This window comes from Pongo pygmaeus, chromosome 11, assembly GCF_028885625.2.
Source record: "Pongo pygmaeus isolate AG05252 chromosome 11, NHGRI_mPonPyg2-v2.0_pri, whole genome shotgun sequence".
Taxonomy (NCBI): domain Eukaryota; kingdom Metazoa; phylum Chordata; class Mammalia; order Primates; family Hominidae; genus Pongo; species Pongo pygmaeus.
The window spans coordinates 133,148,844-133,171,610 of NC_072384.2; the positions used below are offsets into that span (position 1 = coordinate 133,148,844).

At 43.8% G+C, this 22,767-nt stretch overlaps 1 protein-coding gene across 6 annotated transcripts in view; it reads left to right on the forward strand.

Moving 5' to 3' along the window:
* The window catches only part of EIF4E2 (eukaryotic translation initiation factor 4E family member 2), a 32,926-nt gene that overhangs the window by 7,128 nt on the left and 3,031 nt on the right, over positions 1–22,767 (forward strand). The window contains exons 3-7 of one of the 6 annotated variants that reach the window (XM_054477531.2): positions 463–597; positions 6,354–6,458; positions 8,959–9,111; positions 9,208–9,344; positions 11,075–11,340. In XM_054477531.2, coding sequence (XP_054333506.1) covers positions 463–597; positions 6,354–6,458; positions 8,959–9,111; positions 9,208–9,344; positions 11,075–11,147 — 603 coding nt within the window. In that variant the 3' untranslated portion in view covers positions 11,148–11,340. Of the gene's footprint in view, positions 1–462; positions 598–6,353; positions 6,459–8,958; positions 9,112–9,207; positions 9,345–11,074; positions 11,341–16,398; positions 16,478–22,767 lie in introns of those variants that run through there. The other 5 variants (XM_054477525.2, XM_054477526.2, XM_054477529.2 and 2 more) reach the window with 5 other exon arrangements.

Here is a 22,767-nt window from a genome sequence, read left to right on the forward strand (position 1 = left end):
GCACGTACTCTGTGCCAGGCACTGTGCTCAGCATTGTATATCCACTGATGGATTTGATCCTCTCAGCAGTATTGTGAGATGGTTGTTATTATTTTCCTCATTTTGCAGGTAAGAAGATGAGGCGCAAACAGGTTAAGTAACTTGACAGTGATGAATCTCATAGAGGAGGCAGTCATGGACTGGGCATATGCTGAGATAAGATACAAACATGAATACCTATTATATGAGGGAGAAAGTTACAAAGGCCATAAGAACACAGGTAAAGTGTTACAGGAATTTAGAATCAGTTAACCACTGAGGAAATGTATTGTGTAAGCAGCATCTTGGGCACATTGCAGATAGTTGAGGTTGTATATCCTTTTTTAATTGTGGAGGTGGTAGGGATTGACACTGCAGAATGTTCTCTCAGTCTCAGACCATGTGACAAATGCCCAGGACTAACACACCTTCTTTACTTCCCAGGCTGTTGTCCCTGGACCGGCAGAGCATCCCCTGCAGTACAACTACACTTTTTGGTACTCCAGGAGAACCCCCGGCCGTCCCACGAGCTCACAGAGCTATGAACAGAATATCAAACAGATTGGCACCTTTGCCTCTGTGAGTTCTTGGTGAATTAATGGAGTATGCCTTGATAGTTCATTCATGCCTGTATTGATATGATGTTTATTTACCTTCCTAGTAACCTATTTAAGATTCTGGTTTTCTTAATTGACTGACCTGAGTCTCCGGAGTCAGATTTGTTCATTCTTAGGTTTCTCACTAGATATCCATGGTTAGCATGTAGATATCAACAAATATGAGAATGGTAGAGTTGATCAGAAGGGCATAATACAAAAGAACAGATTTGGGTTTTTTTATTTTTATTTTTATTTTTTAATTGAGACAGAGTCTCTTGCTCTGTCTCCCAGGCTGGAATGCAGTGGTATGATCTCGGCTCATTGCAACCTCCGCTTCCTGGGTTCAAGCAATCCTCCTGCCTCAGTCTCCTGAGTAGCTGAGATTACAGGCGTGTGCCACCATGCCCAGCTAATTTTTGTATTTTTAGTAGAAACAGGGTTCCACCATGTTGGCCAGGCTGGTCTGGAACTCCTGACCTTAGGTAATCCACCCGCCTTGGCCTCCCAAAATGCTGGATTACAGGAGTGAGCCGCTGCACCTGGCCCTGTTTTTTTTTGTTTGTTTTGTTTGCTTGTTTGTTTGTTTGTTTTTTAAGTATATATTTATGGAGTCCTTACTAAGTTCAAAGTGTCATGGATACAGAAGTTTATAATACGTGGTGTCTATGTTCATGAAGTTTGACAGTAAAGGGAAAAATTTTGAAAGTTTTGTATTTAAGAACCTCCCATTAGGGTTTTGGCTGTGTTAATGATTATGCATAAAATATCTTTTTCCTGTGTTCAGAAAGAAAATGAAATCTCTAATAATTGATTTTGGGGGTACTGTCAGAGAGCCCAGACTGTCTCATCTCTCTCCCAGGTGACTTGGTTTGTGTACCCCAAGAATCCATCTGCAACTAACACCACTCTAGTTGAACAAAGGTTATTATGTACCCAGTGTGTGCTGTACATTCAGTCTCTGGGCAGAATCAAATGTAGGGTTTGTCATTTTCTTGAAATTGGTGAAGTATTAGTTCTGTTTAAAATGCAGAAACTAGAAAAGAATACTCCAGTAGGAAATAACTACAACAAACTGCAAAGGAGGAAGGACATATAATACGTACTTTATTTGTATAATTTCCTTCCAACATTATGATAGCCCTATGAGGTCGGTGATATTATCCATATTTTACAAATGAGGAAAGTAAAACTTGGGTTTAAGTATCTGATCTAAAGTCTCAAGTTTTGGTGGGGCACGGTGGCTCATGCCTGTAATCCCACCACTTTGGGAGGCTGAGGTGGGAAGATTGTTTGAGCCCAGCAGTTTGAGACCAGCCTAGGCAACGTGATGAGACCCTGCCTCTACAAAAAAAATTTAAAATTAGCTGGCTTGGAGAAAAGGGGAGCATTAAAAAAAAAAAAAAAAAAAAAAAAAGGCTGGCCATGTTGGTATGCACCTGTGGTCCCAACTACTCAGGAGGCTGAGGCAGGAGGATCAGTTGAGCCCAGGAGGGTAAGACTACAGTGAGCCATTTTTGTGCCACTGCACTCTAGCCTGGGCAACAGAGATAGACCCTGTCTAAAAAAATTTTTAAATTCTCGAGTCGGTCATAATTCACTGGATTAAGTCGAGGAGCCAGTATAATTGAAACTCAGGTACAGAAGCTTCCGGATAGCTGAACACATGGAGGTGCCTGGAGGGTGGTGCGCCTAGAGGGGACATAGAAGTTCCCTGAACCTTCCCCCATACCTTGCCCTACACATCTCTTCGTCTGTGTCCTTTGTTTATAATAAATCAGTAATGTAAGGTACCAAGACAATAACTGGGGAAAGAATCGTCTTTTCAACAAACAGTGCTGAGATAACTGGATTTCCAAGTGCAGAAGAATGAATTTGCATTCCTTCCTGACACCATACACAAAAAGTAACTAAAAATGGATCATAGACCTAAATGTAAGAGCTAAAATTATAAAATTCTTAGAATATTAGTAAATCTTAGTGACCTTAGGTTAGGCAAAGCCTTCTTAAGTAACACACTAAATGCACAAGCAGCAAAAGATTAAATACTTGGCTGGGCGTGGTGGCTCACGCCTGTAATCGTAATACTTTGGGAGTGCAAGGCAGGAGGATGATTTGAGCTCAAGAGTTTGAGACCAGCCTGGGCAACATAGTGAGACCCCATCTCTATAGGATTTCATCAAAATTCAAAACTTTTCTGCTTCAAAGGACACTATCAAGAAAATGAAAAGATAGCCTACAAAATGGGAGAAAATATTGCAAATCATATCTAATACTTGTATCTAGAATACTCTTACAACTCAGTTATAATCTGCTTAATATGAAATCAACATCATTACTATGCTGAGCTGATAAAATTTCAGCCTAAAGCAAAGAACTTGTTTAGTTCACCAGTGCTATCTTAGAATTGGCAAACTTAGGGGTTTTTGAAATAATAAACTAGCTTGTGCACTGGTTCACATTTGGTTCAATAAATGCTTGTTGAATGAATTCAAGACCCTAGTAGGCTTCTAAAAGGAATGAAGGCACAGATCCTATCCTTGGGCAAATAAGATGTGCCCAGGAATTTCTAATACAGGGTAGACAATAAGTGATACTATGGGAAAGGCATGTAGAGTGCTCTTGGAGTTTGGAGGAAAGAAGGAATTGATTCCAGTTTGCGGAATACTGCCTTGGAAGAGATGGGTTTAAGATTGATTTTAAAGAATTTGGCCAGGCCTGGTAGCTGATGCCTGTAATCCCAGCACTTTGGGAGGCCGAGGTGGGAGGATCGATTGAAGTCAGGAGTTCAAAACCAGCCTGGGCAACATAGTGAGATCTTATCTCAAAAAAAAGATTTTTTTGGAGTAATTATGCATACTTCTTGCATTTTTATTTCCCTCTTGTGAAAAAAAAAAAAAGCATATAAGAATTTACCCAAATTGTACAAGGAGGGTTTTTCTTTTGTTTCAGTGTATATGTTAAGGAGTGGTTTATCATCAGGACTATCTTGGGTTAAGGCTTCATCCATGCTCACTGGATGTGTGACAGTATTTAAAGTCTGTTATTTTGACTCTGTAGGTCTGGACCTGAAAAATAGAAATAAAGTCTGTCGTGTAATTCAGGTCATTAGGAAATGGCTCACAATATTAAATGCATCACAGATAAATAATTACATTATGAATCCTTTTATCAAATTGAAAGCAGTGTTTCCCAGTGATTCTTAGCCTAATCATTAACAACATTTAAAAGTTCTTGAAGTCAGGGTGACTAGGAAGGCATCATCTTGAAATGGAAAGAGCACTGGACTTGGTAATCAGAGCTCACCTATTCTGATGCTTGACCCTCTTGGTTAGAGCAACTCAGTCCTGAAACTTTTCTCAACTATAAAGCAAGTTGTTGAGATGATTTCTGAGGTCCTTTCGGCACCTCATATTCTGAGTCTGTGAATGCTTATTTTTTTTGGTTTCAATTAGAACTGTCAAATCTTTTAAAGTTTAATAATATTTCTCAGGCCAGGCACAGTAGCTAATGCCTGTAGTCCCAGCACTCTGGGAGGCCAAGGAGGGAGGATCACTTGAATCCAGGACTTCAAGACCAGCCTGGCAACAGGGTTAGACCTCATCTCTACAAAAAAAGTAAAAAAATAGCTGGGCATGGTGGTGCCCACTTGTGGTCCCAGCTACTCAGGAGGCTGAGGCAGGAGGATTGCTTGAGCCTGGGAAGTCGAGGCTGCAGTGAGCCATGATCACACTGCTGCACTCCAGCCTGGGTAACAGAGCAAGACCCCATCTCAAATGATGAATGAATGAATGAATGAATGATAGTCTCGAGCTGTTTAACTTCATCTCTCTTATGGTTTGCCTATAAGATTGTGCAGTGGGGCTGGGCACAGTGGCTCACTCCTGTAATCCTAACACTTTGGAAGGCCGAGGCGGGTGGATCACCTGAGGTCAGGAGTTTGAGACCAGCCTGGCTAACATGGTGAATGGTGAAACCCCATCTACCAAAAATACAAAAATTAGCCGGGCGTGGTGGTGTGTGCCTGTAGTCCCAGCTACTCGGGAGGCTGAGGCAGGAGAATCGCTTGAACCCAGAAGGCAGAGGTTGCAGTGAGCTGAGGCAAGGCTGCACCATTGCACTCCAGCCTGGACAAAAAGAGCGAAACTCCATCTCAAAAAAACAAAACAAAAAAAAGATTGTGCAGTGTAGTTGTAAGATTGGGGAGACCAAACTGTTAAAGTGATTATTGACTGGGGAACTGGGGATGGTTGGCATACTTTGTCCTCACCAAGCCCCTTTCAGTTCCTTATTCACAATGAGCCACTAGTGGGTGTACTTGGTTCTAGTGGGTATATGTGGTTTTATTCAACTATGTTAGGGTGGATAAAGGTTTAGATTATTGCCGATTGTATTCATATGACCATTTACTATTCGAAGTCACTACATGCAGCTAAGCTTAGCAGTTGCTGAGTGTAAAGCACTGCCTTGAAGCCCTATAGATGGCGTTAGTTCTGACTTCTTTTTAACATGTAAGATGCATCACATGTTCTTGTGCCAGAGAGGAACTAAAGGGACAGCCATTTCACACAGTGTAAGGTTGATTTCTCCTTAGGTGCTCCCCATATCTAGAAGTGTGACCTGAATCTTTGTCTACTCAATACCCATTGTCAGCTCCATAGTTGTGGTATCTTGCTGTATGTTGATTTAGAGCCTGCTCAGCAGTTTGGCAGATACCAGCTATTTCTCATCGGAATGTTCCATGTTTTCTCTTTCCTCCTAAAGTGTGCCTCTTCACTGGCCAGTACTTACTAGGTATCCTCTGCGAATAAGGAAATAATCTTTCCTATCAAGACATTAGTGAACCTGTAGTCCCAGCTACTTGGGAGGCTAAGATGGGAGGACCCCTTGACACCAGGAGTTAGAGGCTGTGATGAGCTATGATCATACTGCTGCAGAGACCCTGTCTCTTTTTTTTTTCTTTTTTCTAAGGAGGGAGGGTGACACTAATGAGAAAAATTGTGATGAATACAAATAAGCATATACTTGATGGAAAAATATCTAGTTTTCTCACGGGATTGTGAAGGAGCGGCAAGGAGAAACATAATTTTTCTAGCTAAGAAGAGGGCCTTAAACCCTAGCTATGAGAAGCTAAGTCCTGTATGATTTTGGATTGGCCTGGACTTAGCAACAGCACCATGATGTAGAGTGGTATGTGTGGTACATGTGGTTGATTCTATCACTTATGCTTAGTAACTAAAGAGGTCTAAGAGGTATTTCATTCAGCAAATGCCATATTTGCCAGTTAAACAATCTTTGATCGGTAAGTGATTTGGTTCTAAAAAATGCATTCAGGCTGAGGCTGTGTGACACTTAATATACCTCAAGGCTAAAGAGTTTCCATTGTGCAAAAACCTGGTCCTCTTACTGCACGTGATGACTACCCTGCAGCTTGAGTGGGAGAGGGCGTATTAACATGGTTTCACCAACTAAAGCTCCTGTGTGAGGCTTGCATTTCTCACCAAAGATTTTATTCTTGAATTGCCAATGTTACATTTTTTATTTTGTCAAACTAGATGATATGCTTTTCCTCTGATATGTCTTCCCTCACAATACCACACATGAAAATGAGTCCCCTGAAAAGGACAGCCCGTAGTATAGTGTCTTTCATGCTTGTGTTCTTAGCTAAATCTCAACCTCGGGATGCATTCAAAGAAAAATAAAAGACATCTTTTTTACTCTGGGGTCTTCTCTCTGCAGGTGGAGCAGTTCTGGAGGTTTTATAGCCACATGGTACGTCCCGGGGACCTGACAGGCCACAGTGACTTCCATCTCTTCAAAGAAGGAATTAAACCCATGTGGGAGGTAAGGGCTAATGGCTTCTGACTGCTTTTTTGAGCAAGTTTGGGTATTTTTGTTTTGTCTCTTAGCCCTGCCAAGGTTAAAAGTATTTTATTTTATTTATGTATTTATTTTTTTTGAGACGGAGTGTCGCTCTGTCACCCAGGCTGGAGTGCAGTGGCGCGATCTCGGCTCACTGCAAGCTCCACCTCCCGGGTTCATGCCATTCTCTTGCCTCAGCCTCCCGAGTAGCTGGGACTACAGGCGCCCACCACCACGCCCAGCTAATTTTTTGTATTTTTTAGTAGAGACAGAGTTTCACCATGTTAGCCAGGATGGTCTCGATCTCCTGACCTCGGGATCCGCCCGCCTCGGTATCCGCCCGCCTCGGGATCCGCCCGCCTCGGACTCCCAAAGTGCTGGGATTACAGGCGTGAGCCACCGCGCCCGGCCGGTTAAAAGTATTTTAAAGTCTTCTCTCAAAACTGCATCACTCTCCAGTATATCCTCGGAACCCAAGCCTTTAGAGAAATGCACTGATGCCATTTTTTGTCTGTGTGGGTTGGTGCTGGGTGTTTTTTAAAGACTGTTTTATGACTAAAATGGTATTAGAACATTAAAGGATTTTTGTTTTCGGTTACCTTTATCCTTATAGAACTTGTTTGTGCGTGTGTGTAGTATTTTTACATAGTACACATATGATTAAAGTGGGTAAGAAAATAAGTTTAAAGGCAGTAACTGGAGACCTAGAACTGTTTGCAGAGCCAGTATTCGGCTGCGCCCTGGTGTAATGCATCTTCTATTCTGATGCCATGGCATTTTTCGAGAAGACAAATGTGGTCACATCCACGCCACCCATCTTACACCGCTCCTCATTGCTCACATGATCTTGCACCTCATTTACCTTTCAAGCCTCATCTTCCATCATCTCTACATCTTCCCTTCCCTGCAGGTGGACCCTCCTGTCAGTTTATGCACAGACATGTTCTTCCTAGTGCCCGCAGTGCCCTTCAGCTGTTTTTCCTGACTCACTCCTGTTGCCCTTAAGACCCACTTCTTGGCAGGGCATGGTGGCCCATGACTGTAATCCCAGCACTTTGGGAGGTCGAGGTAGACAGATCACCTGAGGTCAGGAGTTTGAGACCAGCCTGGCCAACATGGTGAAACCCCATCTCTACTAAAAATACAAAAATTAGCCAGGTGTGGTGGCACACGCCTGTAATCCCAGCTACTCGGGAGGCTGAGACAGGAGAATCACTTGAACCCAGGAGGTGGAAGTTGCACTGAGCCGAGATTGTGCCACTGCACTCCAGCCTGGGTGACAGAGTGAGACTCCATCTCAAAAAAAGAAAAGAAAAAAAAAAAAAAAAAGACCCACTTCTTGACTGTTTCCAATTGTCTTGTTCTTCCTTAACATAGTGTGCATATCTGTTAACAGCAGCACTTATAATTACAGTATCATTGCTATAATTAATATCCTTGGCTGTCTCTTCTACTGGACTGGATCTGAGTAGAGATTGGGGCTTCAGCCAGGCGCAGTGGCTCACTCCTGTAATCCCAGCACTTTGGGAGTCCGAGGCAGACAGATCACGAGGTCAAGAGTTCGAGACCAGCCTGGCCAATATGGTGAAACCCTGTCTCTACTAAAAATACAATAATTAGCCGAGTGTGGTGGCAGGTGCCTATAGTCCCAGCTGCTCAGGAGGCAGAGACAGGAGAATCGCTTGAACCCGAGAGGCAGAAGTGGCAGTGAGCCGATATCGCACCACTGCACTCCAGCCTGGGTAACAGATGGAGACTCCATCTCAAAAAAGAAAAAAAAAAAACTAGATTGGGGCTTCATGTCTGTGTACTTGGTATGTAGTGACAGTCAGTACTTTTTTTTTTTTTTTTTTTTTGAGACGGAGTCTTGCTGTGTTTCCCAGGCCGGAGTGCAGTGGCACGATCTCGGCTCACTGTAAGCTCTGCCTCCCGAGTTCACGCCATTCTCCCGCCTCAGCCTCCCGAGTAGCTGGGACTACAGGCGCCCACCACCATGCCCGGCTAATTTTGTTTTTGTATTTTTAGTAGAGACGCGGTTTCACCATGTCAGCCAGGATGGTCTCGATCTCCTGACCTCGTGATTCACCCACCTCGGCCTTCCAAAGTGTTGGAATTACAGGCATGAGCCACTGCGCCCAGCAGACATTCAGTACTTTTAGCAAGTAAAGGGATGATCTGTGCTTGAAATATGACATCATTTCATTTTAATTCCTAAAGTATTTCCAGTAAAGGGGATTATTTTTAAAAGGTCTGTTTAGCCATTTTAATAAATGGCTTATGCCAAGGATCCCAGCCTTGTTTTTCTTTTTTTCCCCATTTCTTCTCTCCCTAGTCCTACCATCAGTTTTTCTATAGAGTTGAATAATTGGAAAGTGATATGACTTCTTAGTGTTTAAGAGATTATTGGCTTTTTACTGCCTTCATACAAAAAAAAAAGCTGTGAAACCATATTTTCACTTCAGTGCTTTCTGTCTTTTTACAGGATGATGCAAATAAAAATGGTGGCAAGTGGATTATTCGGCTGCGGAAGGGCTTGGCCTCCCGTTGCTGGGAGAATCTCATTTTGGCCATGCTGGGGGAACAGTTCATGGTTGGGGAGGAGATCTGTGGGGCTGTGGTGTCTGTCCGCTTTCAGGTAAGCCACCCATGGGCCAGGCTGGTTTCTTGTGTTGCCTTTGCTCTCCTCGCTGCCTCTGATTTGCTTTGATGATTCCTTCTGTTCCTCTGGTAGGAGGACATTATTTCAATATGGAATAAGACTGCCAGTGACCAAGCAACCACAGCCCGAATCCGGGACACACTTCGACGAGTGCTTAACCTACCTCCCAACACCATTATGGAATACAAAACTCACACCGACAGCATCAAGTATGTGTTGGGGGTTTATGGGAGGACGTGTCCCTAAGCTTAGTATAAGTAGATCTGTAGTTGGGCCCAGAGGAATATGGCTGGACAGGAGACTTACTTGTGGAGAAGGGACAGACTAGGCCTTCCCTCTAGGGCTTCTGGCTACTTGCTGCAGTTCTTTGTCAGCGAGGCTCCCTGCCACCTATACTACCAGGTGCTTTGTAGCAGGGCGAGCCCGTCTGCAGAAACCCAGTTGCACTACCTGGGCTTGCTTAATTTCTACAGGCTGTCTTGTCTTTCATATGCTAACCACTATCTTAAAATGAAAGACAAGTGCTTTTCTTTTTCTTGCTGTTTTTTAAGATAATTTCACCCTGCCCGCCCTCACCCCACTTCTGCATGTCTTTTTAACTTGTTAGCTTCAGTCTGTTTTCTTTGTCCTGGGATACTGACTACTTATCAGGAATGACTTCATTTCCTTGTGTATAGAGCTGACTCATAGAAGAAGGGGGATAGTGTGTGTGTGAGAGAGCAGAATCAAAGCGAAGCATGAAGGCCACAGGGAAAATAAGCTTTGCAATCTCCCTAGGACTCAGGGAAATAGAGCTCTCTGTCCACAGTGAGAATCACTGTTAGGCTTGCTCCTCAGTGATTGAGTGTCAGAAGTAAGCTCAGGCTGTTGTGAAAAAGTGTGGGGAGTGGCTGTCAGATTGTCTCAAAGCTGGAGGAAGAGCTAGCCAGCTAAGAGTTAGGACTCTTAGGTTTAGTTCTCTCCTATGGCCCCATACCAATATGTGCCTTTGACAAGTGTCTTTGCAACTTTGCTTCAGTTTCTCCATCTGTAAAGTGGGAGACAATACTTTATCTAACAAGGCTATTGTGAGGCTGATTTAATCTTTAACTGAGGGTCTTCAGATGGAGAATGCTCTTACAGGGCCAAGTAGTAGTATTGCTATCATCATCATCATCATTAGTAAGAATATCATCATGTTGTTATTATTGAAGGCTAGTAGTGAGCCCAGCAATTATGTTCAGCAGACAGACCATTTGGGAATCTCTTTCCCATGCATTCACAGATAATGTTGAGTGGAGTTGGCTTAAACCAGCTAAGCGCCAGTTTTTAAGTGGGAACACTGCTATGGGAGTTGGTCCATGATCAAACGGCTGGCATGACTCATCATAGTCACCAACAGTTATTAGCCAGCCATGGCCCTGGTTGCTTGTCTTAGCAGTCCTGTGTTAGCTTTGTTTTTCTCTAGGCACATTTTTCTTATTCTCTATTCTGGGATAGAAGTAGTTTCTGACCTCTAGCCACGTTCAGTCCAGGCTGGAGAGATCTACACCTGTTTCTAGGATTCTTCTTTTCAAGGTTTCTAAATATCCCCTACTCCCACTCACCCCCAAAATAAGCTTTTTACCTGGATAGGAGAGGGAAAGAGGTATTTTTCATCAATTCTCCCCTTCTCTGCTCTTCTCCCTTTCTAATACCATAAGGCAGTTCTTCGTGACTTTTAAAGAAACATATGTACGCGTCCTTACAGAGTTTAGGAGAGCCTGTGGGCTTTTTGCCTTAGTCTGCTAGAAAGACTGGCCTGCTGCTCTCTGCTTTATCCAGAGGTCTGCCTCTGGGACTTTAGCCCTGTAGCTGTAGAGACCAGAAGACCAACCCTCTTTGAGACCCAGATGCTACTTTCCCTTGCGTCCCCCTCTCTTTCCTCTCCCAATGAGCCAACCTTTTGCACTTCCACTAGAATGCCAGGCAGGCTGGGCCCCCAAAGGCTCCTTTTTCAAAACCTCTGGAAGCCGCGGTTGAATGTGCCATGACCCTCTCCCTCTCTGGATGGCACCATCATTGAAGCTGGCGTCATCGGAGTCTCTTGTTCTGTTGGCGTGCTACCTGGAAGATCCTTCTGTCCTGGACAAGAGGAATTGGAAGAGCATTTTATGTTTTAAGAACAGGCTGACACGCAGCAGCTACAACAACAGCTAAGATCACTTAATAAATGGTGCTAAACTAGCTTGTCTCATGCTCTTGCTCTTTATGGTGCATCAAAGATGTGGCCTTTCGGACTGACTGTCACCATATTAAGGGATGGCACAGACTTTCCATGGAGGGCCATCCGGGGAATGCAGCCTCATTTCCATAAGCCCATTGTGTAGTGTCATGTGGTATAATGTTCCAGGACTGCTGAGGCCTGACATAATAAGGTGACATCTAGCTTAGAAAATAAGACCCCATTTTCTGGTACTTAAATTTGAGTTCCCATCTAGTCACACCGATGACCAGAACAGAGTGATTTCTGATATAGAATTAAGCTTGTAAGTCTGTTCAGGTTGGAAAGGGGGATCCTTGGCCTTTGCTTCGCTGACTTCCATTTGCCTTTACTTCAAAGAAATCTCTTGCTTGGAGGTAAATCCCTGCTTCCGTCTGTGTGGCTGTGTGTATATAGCTTCCTTGCTTTGTGCTAATGGAGTTTTCTCGCTGGTGCCAAAGCTGCCCAAGCCACAGCTCTTTTCCAGCCTTCTCCCCTCTGCTTTCCCTTTAGAGCCAGGTCATCTTCCTCTTTGAGTCAGCCCTGCTTGCAAGATCTCAGGGTTACAGCCCTTCCCTTTCTCCTGGGCCCGGTGTTAACTGCACATCAGGATCTGGGGTAGGGAAACGTCTTCATCCCGTGTGAGTTTGCTCTGTAGGATGTCTGACCGTAGCACATTCGGACCCCTTGTATGCTTTGTGGCTTTGGCTTGTATGTGCTGCAGCTTGGCCTTTAGGCCCCTAACCTGCATGTAGAGTTTCAGCAAGCCTCATGCTACTTTAGGTTTTCTTAGGAGCTACCACCAAAAACATAATAAACAATCATTTTTTTGCAAACACTGGGTCAGTGTGCCTGAGAGGATCTGTGAAAGTGGCTGTGGACTTAAGGTTGAGTTTTCCAGAGTGGCTGTTCCACTTTGGCAGTGATACCGTGTGCTTGTACCATCCTGACTTACCTCTGATCTCCATGTGGCCCAAGATCCTGCATAACACCTATTAGGATTAGCAGTGTGGGCTCAGTATTCTAGGGGTGTTTGTGTTATTGCATCTTTGTTTATTACATATCCAAAATTGGTTGAAATACCTATAAAATGAGAGATTTGCTGGAATATGGAAAGGCCCATTCTCTGCGTTTTTAGTATTTGTCAAAGAATTACCTTCTCTGGCCCTTTCCCTCTTGCCTTCAAAAATTGTTACATACATTAACCTTAATTTCAGCTGTATTGTACGGCTCCAGGGGCTAGGCTTGATGTCACCTCCCAGAGTAAGAGTTGATTAGAAAGCACCAAACTGACCTCGAGACCCTTCTGATCCTTGTCAATGTGAACAAAAGTCAGAACTATTTCTGCTTTCTTCTATTCCTTGTGGCTCTTCCATGGATATGGCTTTGAGCCAAGGAACAGCTGCTACTGAGACTTAAGAATTCCAAGGAGGCTGGGCGAGGTGGCTCACGCCTGTAATCCTAGCACTTTGGGAGCTTGAGGTGGGCAGATCACAAGGTCAGGAGACCAGCCTGGCCAGCATGGTGAAACCCCATCTCTACCAAAAATACAAAATTAGCCGGGCCTAGTGGCAGGTGCCTATAATCTCAGCTACTCGGGGAGGCTGAGGCAGGAGAATTGCTTGAACCCAGGAGGTGGAGGTTGCAGGGAGCTGAGATTGCACCACTGCACTCCAGCCTGGGCAACCAGAGCAAAACTCCATCCCAAAAAGCAAAAAAGAATTCCAAGGAAAATGAAGGAAGAGGAGCCAACATTCGTTTTCCTCCGAGTACTCTGGAGATAGGGCTGCTGGTGGTGAGGGGAGTTTTTTAGGAGTAGCTTATATTTTTCAGTCAGGTGTTCCTGATTCCTGCTTGCTATTTTTGGCCTAGTTCCCAATGTCATTCTTCAACCATTGGGTTTTTCCAGCCTTTCCCCAATCACACTGCTTGTGGCCTTTTCCTGCTGCTCCCCTCAGTGTGCTACAAGGCACTGCCTGCCGCACAGAGCAGGTGGGTGATGAGCTGCTGTGCTGCAGAGGGCTCCTGCTCTTGTTTATTGCTGACAGTTCACCCCTAAGACGTGGGCAACTTGTTAAACTGAGTTCTTGCTCAGGTTATAGCTCCTTTTAATGAGGCCAACTTGTAGTCGAGTTTTCATAGATGTGGGTTCCCCATATTCTCTGCTTTGAGGAGAAATCTCATAATACAGTCAGAATCGTGGGGCTACCAGGATAAAACTGGGCTCGGAGCCATATGAAACTGCAATGTCTTTTGTGAAGAAACTCCTCTTTGGATTAGTCCCACTGATTCCTTTTGTGCATCTAGCCTGGAATGGAAAAGGAAAACAGGCCAAATTCCTATAATGGGCTACAGTACTGGGAAAGACTGGCCCAACTTCTCTGCAGGAGTGGAGGGTGGGTGATTCTCTTTATTCCTTTATCTTAGAGGAGAGACAGGTCAAATTGTGGGGACTTTCCCACATCTAGATATCATTGTATTTCAACACTGAACTTTTATAGGCAAGGACCAACCCATTCCCTTCTCCTGGCATGGCTAAATCATAGTCCAGTAGCACCAGGTTACCCCAGCTTAATTGCTGGCCTGGCTTTGCATCTGTGATATGTACCACCAAACTGGTAGTCAAAGTGAAGAGAGCCCAGATTAGCAGGAGGCTGAGCCCCTGCTCAGCCTCACTGTATAGAGAGCCAGTGAGTGCAAGGCTACGAACCTTGCAGCCTTTGGGTGGAGGTAGGGGGAAGTGTAGAATTGCACAGGATTTGCTTTCTGGTACGTGAGATGGGACAAGAGTGGTCTTAAAAGAGCTCTTTGTTCCTCTGTCTTTTGAATCCATTCAGAATTCCTTGTTGGCTCTATTAATCTCAGTAATTTTTTTCGGTTTTTAGAAACTCCAGTCATATGACACTTTTTACATTTAACTTGTTCTTTCTTTACCTTTAAAAGAAGAAAGTTTTAATATTACCCAGTATGCCTGGAATGCCAGATGGAAAATAGCTAGACTACTCACACCTAGTTTTAGGTGGTAGATTTGCCTCTTGGCCAAGCTGTGGGCCTGTGAGAATAAGAGTGATTATACCAAAGATTATGGCCCACTATTTTATTTCCACTGAATCCATGTGAAGAAATTTCTTTTTTTGTTTTGTTTTTGTTTTTTTTTTTTTCTGAGATGGAGTCTCACTCTGTCACCCAGGCTGGAGTGCAGTGGCACGATCTCTGCTCACTGCAACCTCTGCCTCCTGGGTTCAAGCGATTCTCTTGCCTCAGCCTCCCGAGTAGCTGGGATTACAGGTGCCCGCCACCATGCTTGGCTAATTTTTTGTATTTTTAGTAGAGACGGGGTTTCACCATGTTTGCCAGGCTGGTCTCAAACTCCTGAACTCAGGTGATCCGCCTGCCTCAGCCTCCCAAAGTGATTACAGGCGTGAGCCATGGTGCCCGACTGTGAGGAAATTTCTTAACCCAGGTTCTTCATGTTGAGGTTTAACATATAGTGAAGATACTAATGAAGAAACTGGGAGGGGAATGTAATACTGGAATGGAGTAGGAGGGAGCTGTGAAGTCCGTATTTCTTCAGGTTCTTGACAGAGAGAACTGCTCGGTGTAGGCTAGTGTAAGGATGGCCCTTCCTGGAAATAAAAGGATAAATGACATGAAGCTTCAACACAGCCATGTAATTTCTTGTTGACACCTAAGTGGTTTAAAAAGGAATTTAAATCTCACCATTACAGTGAGGGGTTTCCCTGGGTCATTGCCAAAGCATTGGATTTTGCTTTGCCCTTGTCTTCATTTGGAGTAAAGAGTCAAATTGCCTTCTGATGTCACTCAGGGATTCACAAAGTACATCGCATCACCATCTTTCCAGAAAGAGCTCTGAAACAGGTGTCTTGCTGTGGACACTGAGTTTGGGAATTGACAAAGACTGGCACACTTGTTTGGCAGTCTTACGTTTTTCCTTAATTTAGTTAGCACGTACACTAGGAGCTTTGGTAATAATTCTCTGAAGAAGCCATGAACTGCAGATCTACCTCCTCTAAGAGGCAGATGGTTAACTTATAAATGTAGTGTATTGTCACCCTGGGTACTGTGTCACCAAATTAAACCAAGAATGGAGTAACAATAATGAGGAACTTCAGACTTAGAAGCACCATATTTTATATATAATTCCCAAGGAACTCATCATTTTGGGGCTGAAAAGTGGCTAGGACTTAGGTAGGAAATCAGCTCCCCTGAGAAAACTTGAGTTTGAGCCTCCAGAAGCATAGGGGGTCTGATTTTCTCCTGTGACTAGTCCAGCAGTCACCAAGAGTCTTTTCTCTGTGGAGCGAAAGGCCACGTACCCCTTCTGTCACATTTCTCATCCCTTCCCAACCCTAATTTTGGAGTTAAGCTAGTCAGCATGAAAATTGTAATGAAATTTTTCCCTGGAAATTTTGAACTGCCGTGACTTTAAATTTTCAGATAGTAGTTACATAAGCACTTAAGAAACAGGTGGAAGCTGACACATTGAAGGTCTGAGTGTAGAAGGGTTAGAAGGTCGGAAATATGAAAGCAGGGAAAGTGTATACTTTCCTCCTTGCATCTTTAGACATCATAATGCTGTTGGGAACTGGCCTTTACCCTCAGTGAGGCCTGATGAAGAAAAATTGTTTCTACCACCTGTGCACACATAGCCAAGGCAGAAAGGACAGGGAGTGCCACTGTAAATTGGAAGTGTTTTTGGTGACAGTTGAGCATCAGTTCTGACCTTACTGGCCTCCCCTGGAGCCTTGTTGAAGGAACACTGGTGCAAATCCTTGAGGGAACAGGGGCAGACTTCTCAAGTGAAGCAAGCAGGAGTGCCCGCTGGCCCTGAAAGGGTAGGCTGCTCTGCTCCTCGGAAAGGAAAGTCCAGTGGGACCTCGCTGCTCTGCTCCCAGGTACCTGTGGTTCCACTCGGCTTGGAGGGCATCTGAAGGGGGATGTGGGGTTATTGTGTCTGCTCTCTGTGTTCAAAAGCTTTTGATCTGAATGTGCTATTGTGTTTTTTGTCTCTGGTTTGCCAGGGCCTGGGAGGAGTTTCATGGCCTGGTGAACAGCAGCGGCCGCTGATCGGACGCTCCCCCTCTGTCTCTCACACTCAGGGTAGGGCCTTGTCTATCTTCTCTGTAACCCTGTGACATACCTCTCATCCATAGGACCGCTCTTCCCATTTACCCCCAAACTTGCCTCTGCCAACATTGAGCCTCAGAGAAAAACGTAAGTCCCAAACCACTGGATTCTCGTCCTCCCTAGGTCCCATGTCTCCTGGTGAACCCCTGAACAGGCTACTTCGCCTTATTATGCCTCTATTTTCTCATCTGGAAAATGGGGCTCCATGGATGAACAAGTCTCTGAGATCTCTTGATGCTCACATTTCATGATGGTAAATGTCCACAGATGCTTTTTCTTTTCGCTCAAATGTGGCCATTTTTAAGCCATCTGGCAATGTCCTGTGACTAAAAGGGCTGTTCCACAGCCCCCAACATGAATTACATGAGAGGTATGTCTCCTGTTTGCTGCTGTCATGTGTCAGTTGTGAGGAGACAGTAATATAAATTCAGCGTTTCAGCAATGTCAGTAACGGGGCTGGATTTCAGGGCTGTGTGACTAGCAGTTGTTCCAAGCTGTACTTTCACTAGACCAGCACAACTGTACTAGTAGGGAGAGGCACTGAGATACAAAGACTGGGCCAACTAAAGCATTGACTTTGGGAATATTTGTATTTCAGTTAAGAGAGTATCAAGTCCCTGTTTGTCTCTGTAGCAGAGGGAGCTGGGTCAATTTATTATGAATGAGAGGAATGGATGAAAGGCCAATATCTGCATGTGCTGGAGATGACAGCCTTTTCCTGGACATCAAACTACCCCTGCCACTAACATCCCTAAGAAATAGAGTATTTCTAAAATTGGAACAGAACATGTCAACTGTAGTAGCTACCTCAAAATCCCCCCTTCCCTAGAAGGAGATGAGCGTTTTCCAGAAAAGGAGACCTGCATCCCTCACGTGGGCTAGAAGAGACAAGATGACACTCTGAGGGACAGCAGCAGGTGGCCAGGGGCCTGAGACATGTGCTAGAAGAGACAGGATGACACTCTGAGGGACAGCAGCAGGTGGCCAGGGGCCTGAGAGCTTGGGGGTGTAGGTATGATATACAGATAAAACACAGTTGCAGAGTTCCTGCACACACAAGTGATGCCACCCATACCTTTTTTGTTTCGATAGTTTGATTTCTTTATTATAAATTCAGTCTTCTGGTGGTTTAAAATTTAAAATGATTCTCTTTAAGATATAGTCAACATTAGTGCCTGGTATCATGGCACATGCCTATTGTCCCAGCTACTTGGAGGCTGTGGTGGGAGAATAGTAAGACCCTGTTTCTAAATATATGTCTGTGTATGTGTGCATATATATAAGTGTCTGTATATATAGTCAACATAGAATTCCAGGAGTGCTGCTAGTATACACAAAGAGGGAGGAAAAAGGTACCAGCTTTAATAGTAGATAAATCATTGATTTTTAGGCTAAAAAGTATTAAATATTTGAAATAAGATATTAAGTTAAATTTTCAGAAGCCAGGTGCTATAATGGAGCTGTTTTTAAAATACTACCATATTTAATTATTTCTAAGATTTTTTTGGCTTTTAATATTTTTTTTCAATCCTGTTCCTTCTGTAAGGCTTTTAATATTCTTAAAATTGGGGTGCTTGGCTGGGCGTGGTGTCTCACGCCTGTAATCCCAGCACTTTGGGAGGCCAAGGCAGGCAGATCACGAGGTCAAGAAATCGAGACCATCCTGGCCAACATGGTGAAACCCCGTCTCTACTAAAAATACAAAAATTAGCTGGGCGTGGTGGCACACACCTGTTATCCCAGCTACTTGGGAGGCTGAGGCAGGAGAATCGCTTGAACTCAGGAGGCAGAGGTTGCAGTGAGCCAAGATCAAGCCACTGTACTCCAGCCTGGCAACAGAGCGAGACTCCCATCTCAAAAAATAAAAAATTGGGGATGCTTACAGTGAATGTGATTTAAAAGGGTTATATCATAGTTTAATGGGCAGTGTTTACTTCTTAAAGTACATAAAATGATGTACCTTTAAAAATTGATGGCATCTGAGGTTCAGTGAAAAGTCTTTAAAATGAAAGCGGAATAGTCAGAATGGAAGAAAACTCAAAATAGCTCCCACCCCTCTTGGCAGATTTAATCCCCCAGGAAAAATATCTTTGAATTGCTGTTAAAAAGTCATATATTTGCATAATTGCCATTTTGTGGTCTCTTTGTGGCCCCCGTGTCTTTTTTATACAGTGTGGGAGGCAGACGAAGAGAACACTCGTGGTTCAGGTATTTTCCTTAAAGCACAGGCTTGGAAGTCCGTGAGGAGTGTTTGAATTTAAACCAAAAATTATTCTGAAAGTAGGGGGAAAAAATGAATTTACACAGCAACAACAAAAAATCCACTCACTTCATTGTCTTAATAGACTTGAAAAGGACTTCATGTTGCATCTCTATTGATTTAACCTCGCTGTAAGTGAAAGAGATGTTCGAGAAGATATACATCCCTAGCTTACGTTTGTTGGGTCTGCCATTTTAGAGGCCCCTTAACATTTTAGCCCTCTCTCCCTTTTCTTTTTCCTCCAAATAGATCGTGATCTATAAAGAAATTTGGCAGAAAAACTGCTATTTAAATAATTCTTCATGAATCACAAATATTTTTCCTCAATTCGTCTGCTATTTTATGTCATTACCTGTGACTGCTAGTATTTTAGGACAATTTCATTTGACTCCTGTTGCAAATAAGTATTGCCCTTTTAACTATGACTTAAGTAAAACCCTCAGTGAGCTGACAGGAAAGGATTCTGATTACTTAGCCGTCTGGGCTGGTATACACAGAGCAGTGAGTCTATATTGTTGGGAAATGAAGTTGGAATAAAATAAAGTTGAAGACGAGAGACTGGAATTTGCCTCACTGAAACTAGAAGGAGTTTGCAGCTTTACTGAATATGCAGGGAGAGAAGCGGAAGCCAGAACTGGCCTGGGGTGGACAGCTAATGGCCAAAGAATGTTCTCCTGAAGACCATGTGCACTTAGGTCTTGGGATTGGGACCCCTCGGAGCCAATCTTCAGAGCAGAGACATAGGTAGCCTTCCTCCTTGGATGACTCCCAGCTTTCACTTGAGAACCCAGAATCACTCAGGTGCCTTTGCCAGGCACCAGCACAGTGGCAGGTAACTCCAAGAGAGGGGAGGACATTCTGAATGACCACTTTGCCCCCCTGTCATCCATTTTCAGGAGTTAATCTCTGCCGTAGCTCATTGTTTTCAGAGTTGGAACTTGTCCATTTCTCTAAAAGTACTAAAAGATGACCATTTTAAGGTAGAGCAGATTGGAAAGCTGTTTCAGAATATTTGGACAACGATTTTCCCCAGGATACCTGGGAATGTGAAGTTGGAAGCCAGTCTGAATGGGGCTCTCGGATATTTCTGAGACATCATCAGGACAAAGGAACATCCGGTAGAGAAAGAATTCTTTTTTTTTCTTCCAGCATTGTGGGACTGTCAGCTTCTGTGTCCTCTTTGGTGTCCTAAGCATAGCCCATGCGCTGTCACAGCTTTGCCAGATTGCTAGAGGGGCTAGCTTTCAGGAGCTCACTGTGGATTTGCTAAATTTTAGTTTGCTTTTAAAGGAACAGAAGCACATTGTTTTTTAAAGGGTCGCCTGTGGCCTCTGCCCCTTCCTTTCTACATTCTCCCTTTCCCTGCCTCCTAATCTCTCTGCGCTGAGCCCAGGGTGAGGGATGTGATGGAGTATCACTTCCCAGCTGGCTTGAGGTGAACACATTCCTCAGACCAAATTTGGCATCAAGCTGTTCTCAACCCACTTTTTTAAAGAAGGCTGGACCAAAGCCATAGGGCCTCACTGCCACCAGCCTGTGTTAGTCTGTCACTGTCAGGAGCAGGCCACCCCTATTTGCTGTTCTGTTTTCCTCTTAAATCAACTGGAAAAACTCAGTTGGATTCTCCTGGCTTTTCCTTTACTCTTCTCCTCCCCTTTTTCACTTTGCAAGTGGACCTTAGAATATGATTTCTTAGGTTTTCTGACTATAAAATGGTCTATAATAACAAAAATATTAAGTATCTGAATGAGGCTGGGCACGGTGGCTCACGCCTGTAATCCCAGCACTTTGGGAGGCTGAGGCGGGCAAATCATGAGGTCCAGAGATCAAGACCATCCTGGCCAACATGGTGAAACCCTGTCTCTACTAAAAATACAAAAATTAGCTGGGCGTGGTGGTGCACGCCTGTAGTTCCAGCTACTTGGGAGGCTGAGGCAGGAGAATCGCTTGAACCCAGGAGGCGGAGGATGCAGTGAGCTGAGATTGTGCCACTGCACTACAACCTGGTGACACTCCATCTCAAAAAAAAAAAATCTGAATGAGAAAGTGTTTTTAGAGCTCTCCAGTTTATCTGCTACAGAGAAAGAATTTATTTCTGGCCCACCTAGTACAATAGAGAAATTCTTCCAAAAGATAAGATGACCTGCTTATGGTAATGATTACCCTGAAAATCCTTTTTCCGTCACTAAACAGCTGAAAGAGTTGGGGCCAGACACTTGCCTGCCATCTCCTTTACTCCAAGATAGATAATAGCCCAAGTCAGCAAATTCTCTGCTCCTACCTTCCCATATCCCTGCCTTTCTAGTTTCTTTTAATAAGAAGAGCAGAATCCCTCCTGATAGACTTGTGGTGTCCTATGATTAGATGGGCATAGACGTGCCTGTAAAAGGGAAGAAATGGAACAGAGCCATCTGTTCCTGTGAAATCACTTTCTTTAGTATTAAGTGTAGATACAAAAAAAGTGTCTTTTGTAATGCATCTCTGTAACACAGCACATTTTCCCTAAGAGAACTCAGAAATAACACACACACACACACACACACACACCAGTTATGCTTGCTTTTCTCTGTGTTATGATCAGATATGTTCCTTATCCTTTGCTAGCTACTTGTGGCATCTCAGAGGGGTCTATCCTTTTGAAAAGAATTTTTTAAAAATACCATTAGCCTTTTAAAAAGATGACCACCCTATTAACTTTGTTTTCAACCTTCAGTTTTTTAGTTGAAGATAGTTGAAGTGCTAAGTAGCCATTGATAAATGAACCCCATGGTCATGCATGCCAGCTATAAAATACCAGTGGACTTTTGAGATAACATCAGTTTATTCCCAGCCTGAGTTCACCTATACCAGCTCCAGTTTTTCTTCTCAGTTCTTGTCTGCAGTCATTCTCTTTGTCACTGTCAGCTGACCGCCATCATGGAGGAGGGTCTGTTAGCCAGTAACAGAAACTGCTGTTTGGCTAGGCTGAGCATATTCTTTCCTTAGCACATATTTTACTCTGAACCAATTGCCATATGTCCCATTAATTATAACAATTTTAAGATAGGTCAGGCTGGGCTTGTAATCCCAGCATTTTGGGAGACCATGACAGGAGGGTCACTTGAGCTCAAGAGTTCAAGACCAACCTGGGCAACATAGTGAGATACTAGGTCAGTTAAAACCAGAGCTTCTAGAATGTCCCTTTAAAATCAAAGAGAAATAATGACTCCAGAATCCAGGTAAAATTTTCTGACAAATTGAAGTCCAAAGCACTGGGCAAGGGCAGCAACTTTAAAGTCCCTGCCAGCCTGAAATGTTGAGACTCAGATGGTGACAGGACCTGCTAAGATGTCATTAGATTTCTAGGGTGGGACAGGAAAGGTCACTAGTGGCTGGTCAAGCCTGTCTGCATCCAATAAAAGGCAACTAAGAGGACACATATTGGGATCCCCCACATGCATACCACACACACACACACACACACACACACTTTCAAGAATTAGAGCCATGTTTCTAAAGGAAAGTGAAAGGTACCCAGATTTTACTTCCTGGAATATCCTTTCCTTCTGTAAGCAGCTCTAAGTTTTAAACTGAGGATTCTTATTTGGTTGGTTGGTTGGTTGGTTGGTTTTTTGTTCATATAAGACCACGTGAATCATACAATGTTTTCCAAAGTGTGTGTTAGATAAAAAGAAAGGGGGGGAGAGAGAACGTCTCCTTCTCAGGCTTCTTCCATCTGCCCGGTTTCTAGTGTGCCCCTTCCACCTCCACTGCCCCAGGTAACCACCGTTGCTGGTTTCCTGTGTAGCCTTGCAACGTTTCGTAATGTATATATGAGCAAATATGAACCTATAACTTCGTTTCCCTACCCCCATTTACACAGAAGGTAGTATACCGTGTGTACACACTACACCTTAAGCTATCAGTTTATCTTGGAACCCCTTCCACAGCAGTAGAGAGCTTCCTTGCTTTATTTCTACGAATGTGCCCTAGCATTAGTATTTAACCAGTCCTCTCTTGATCG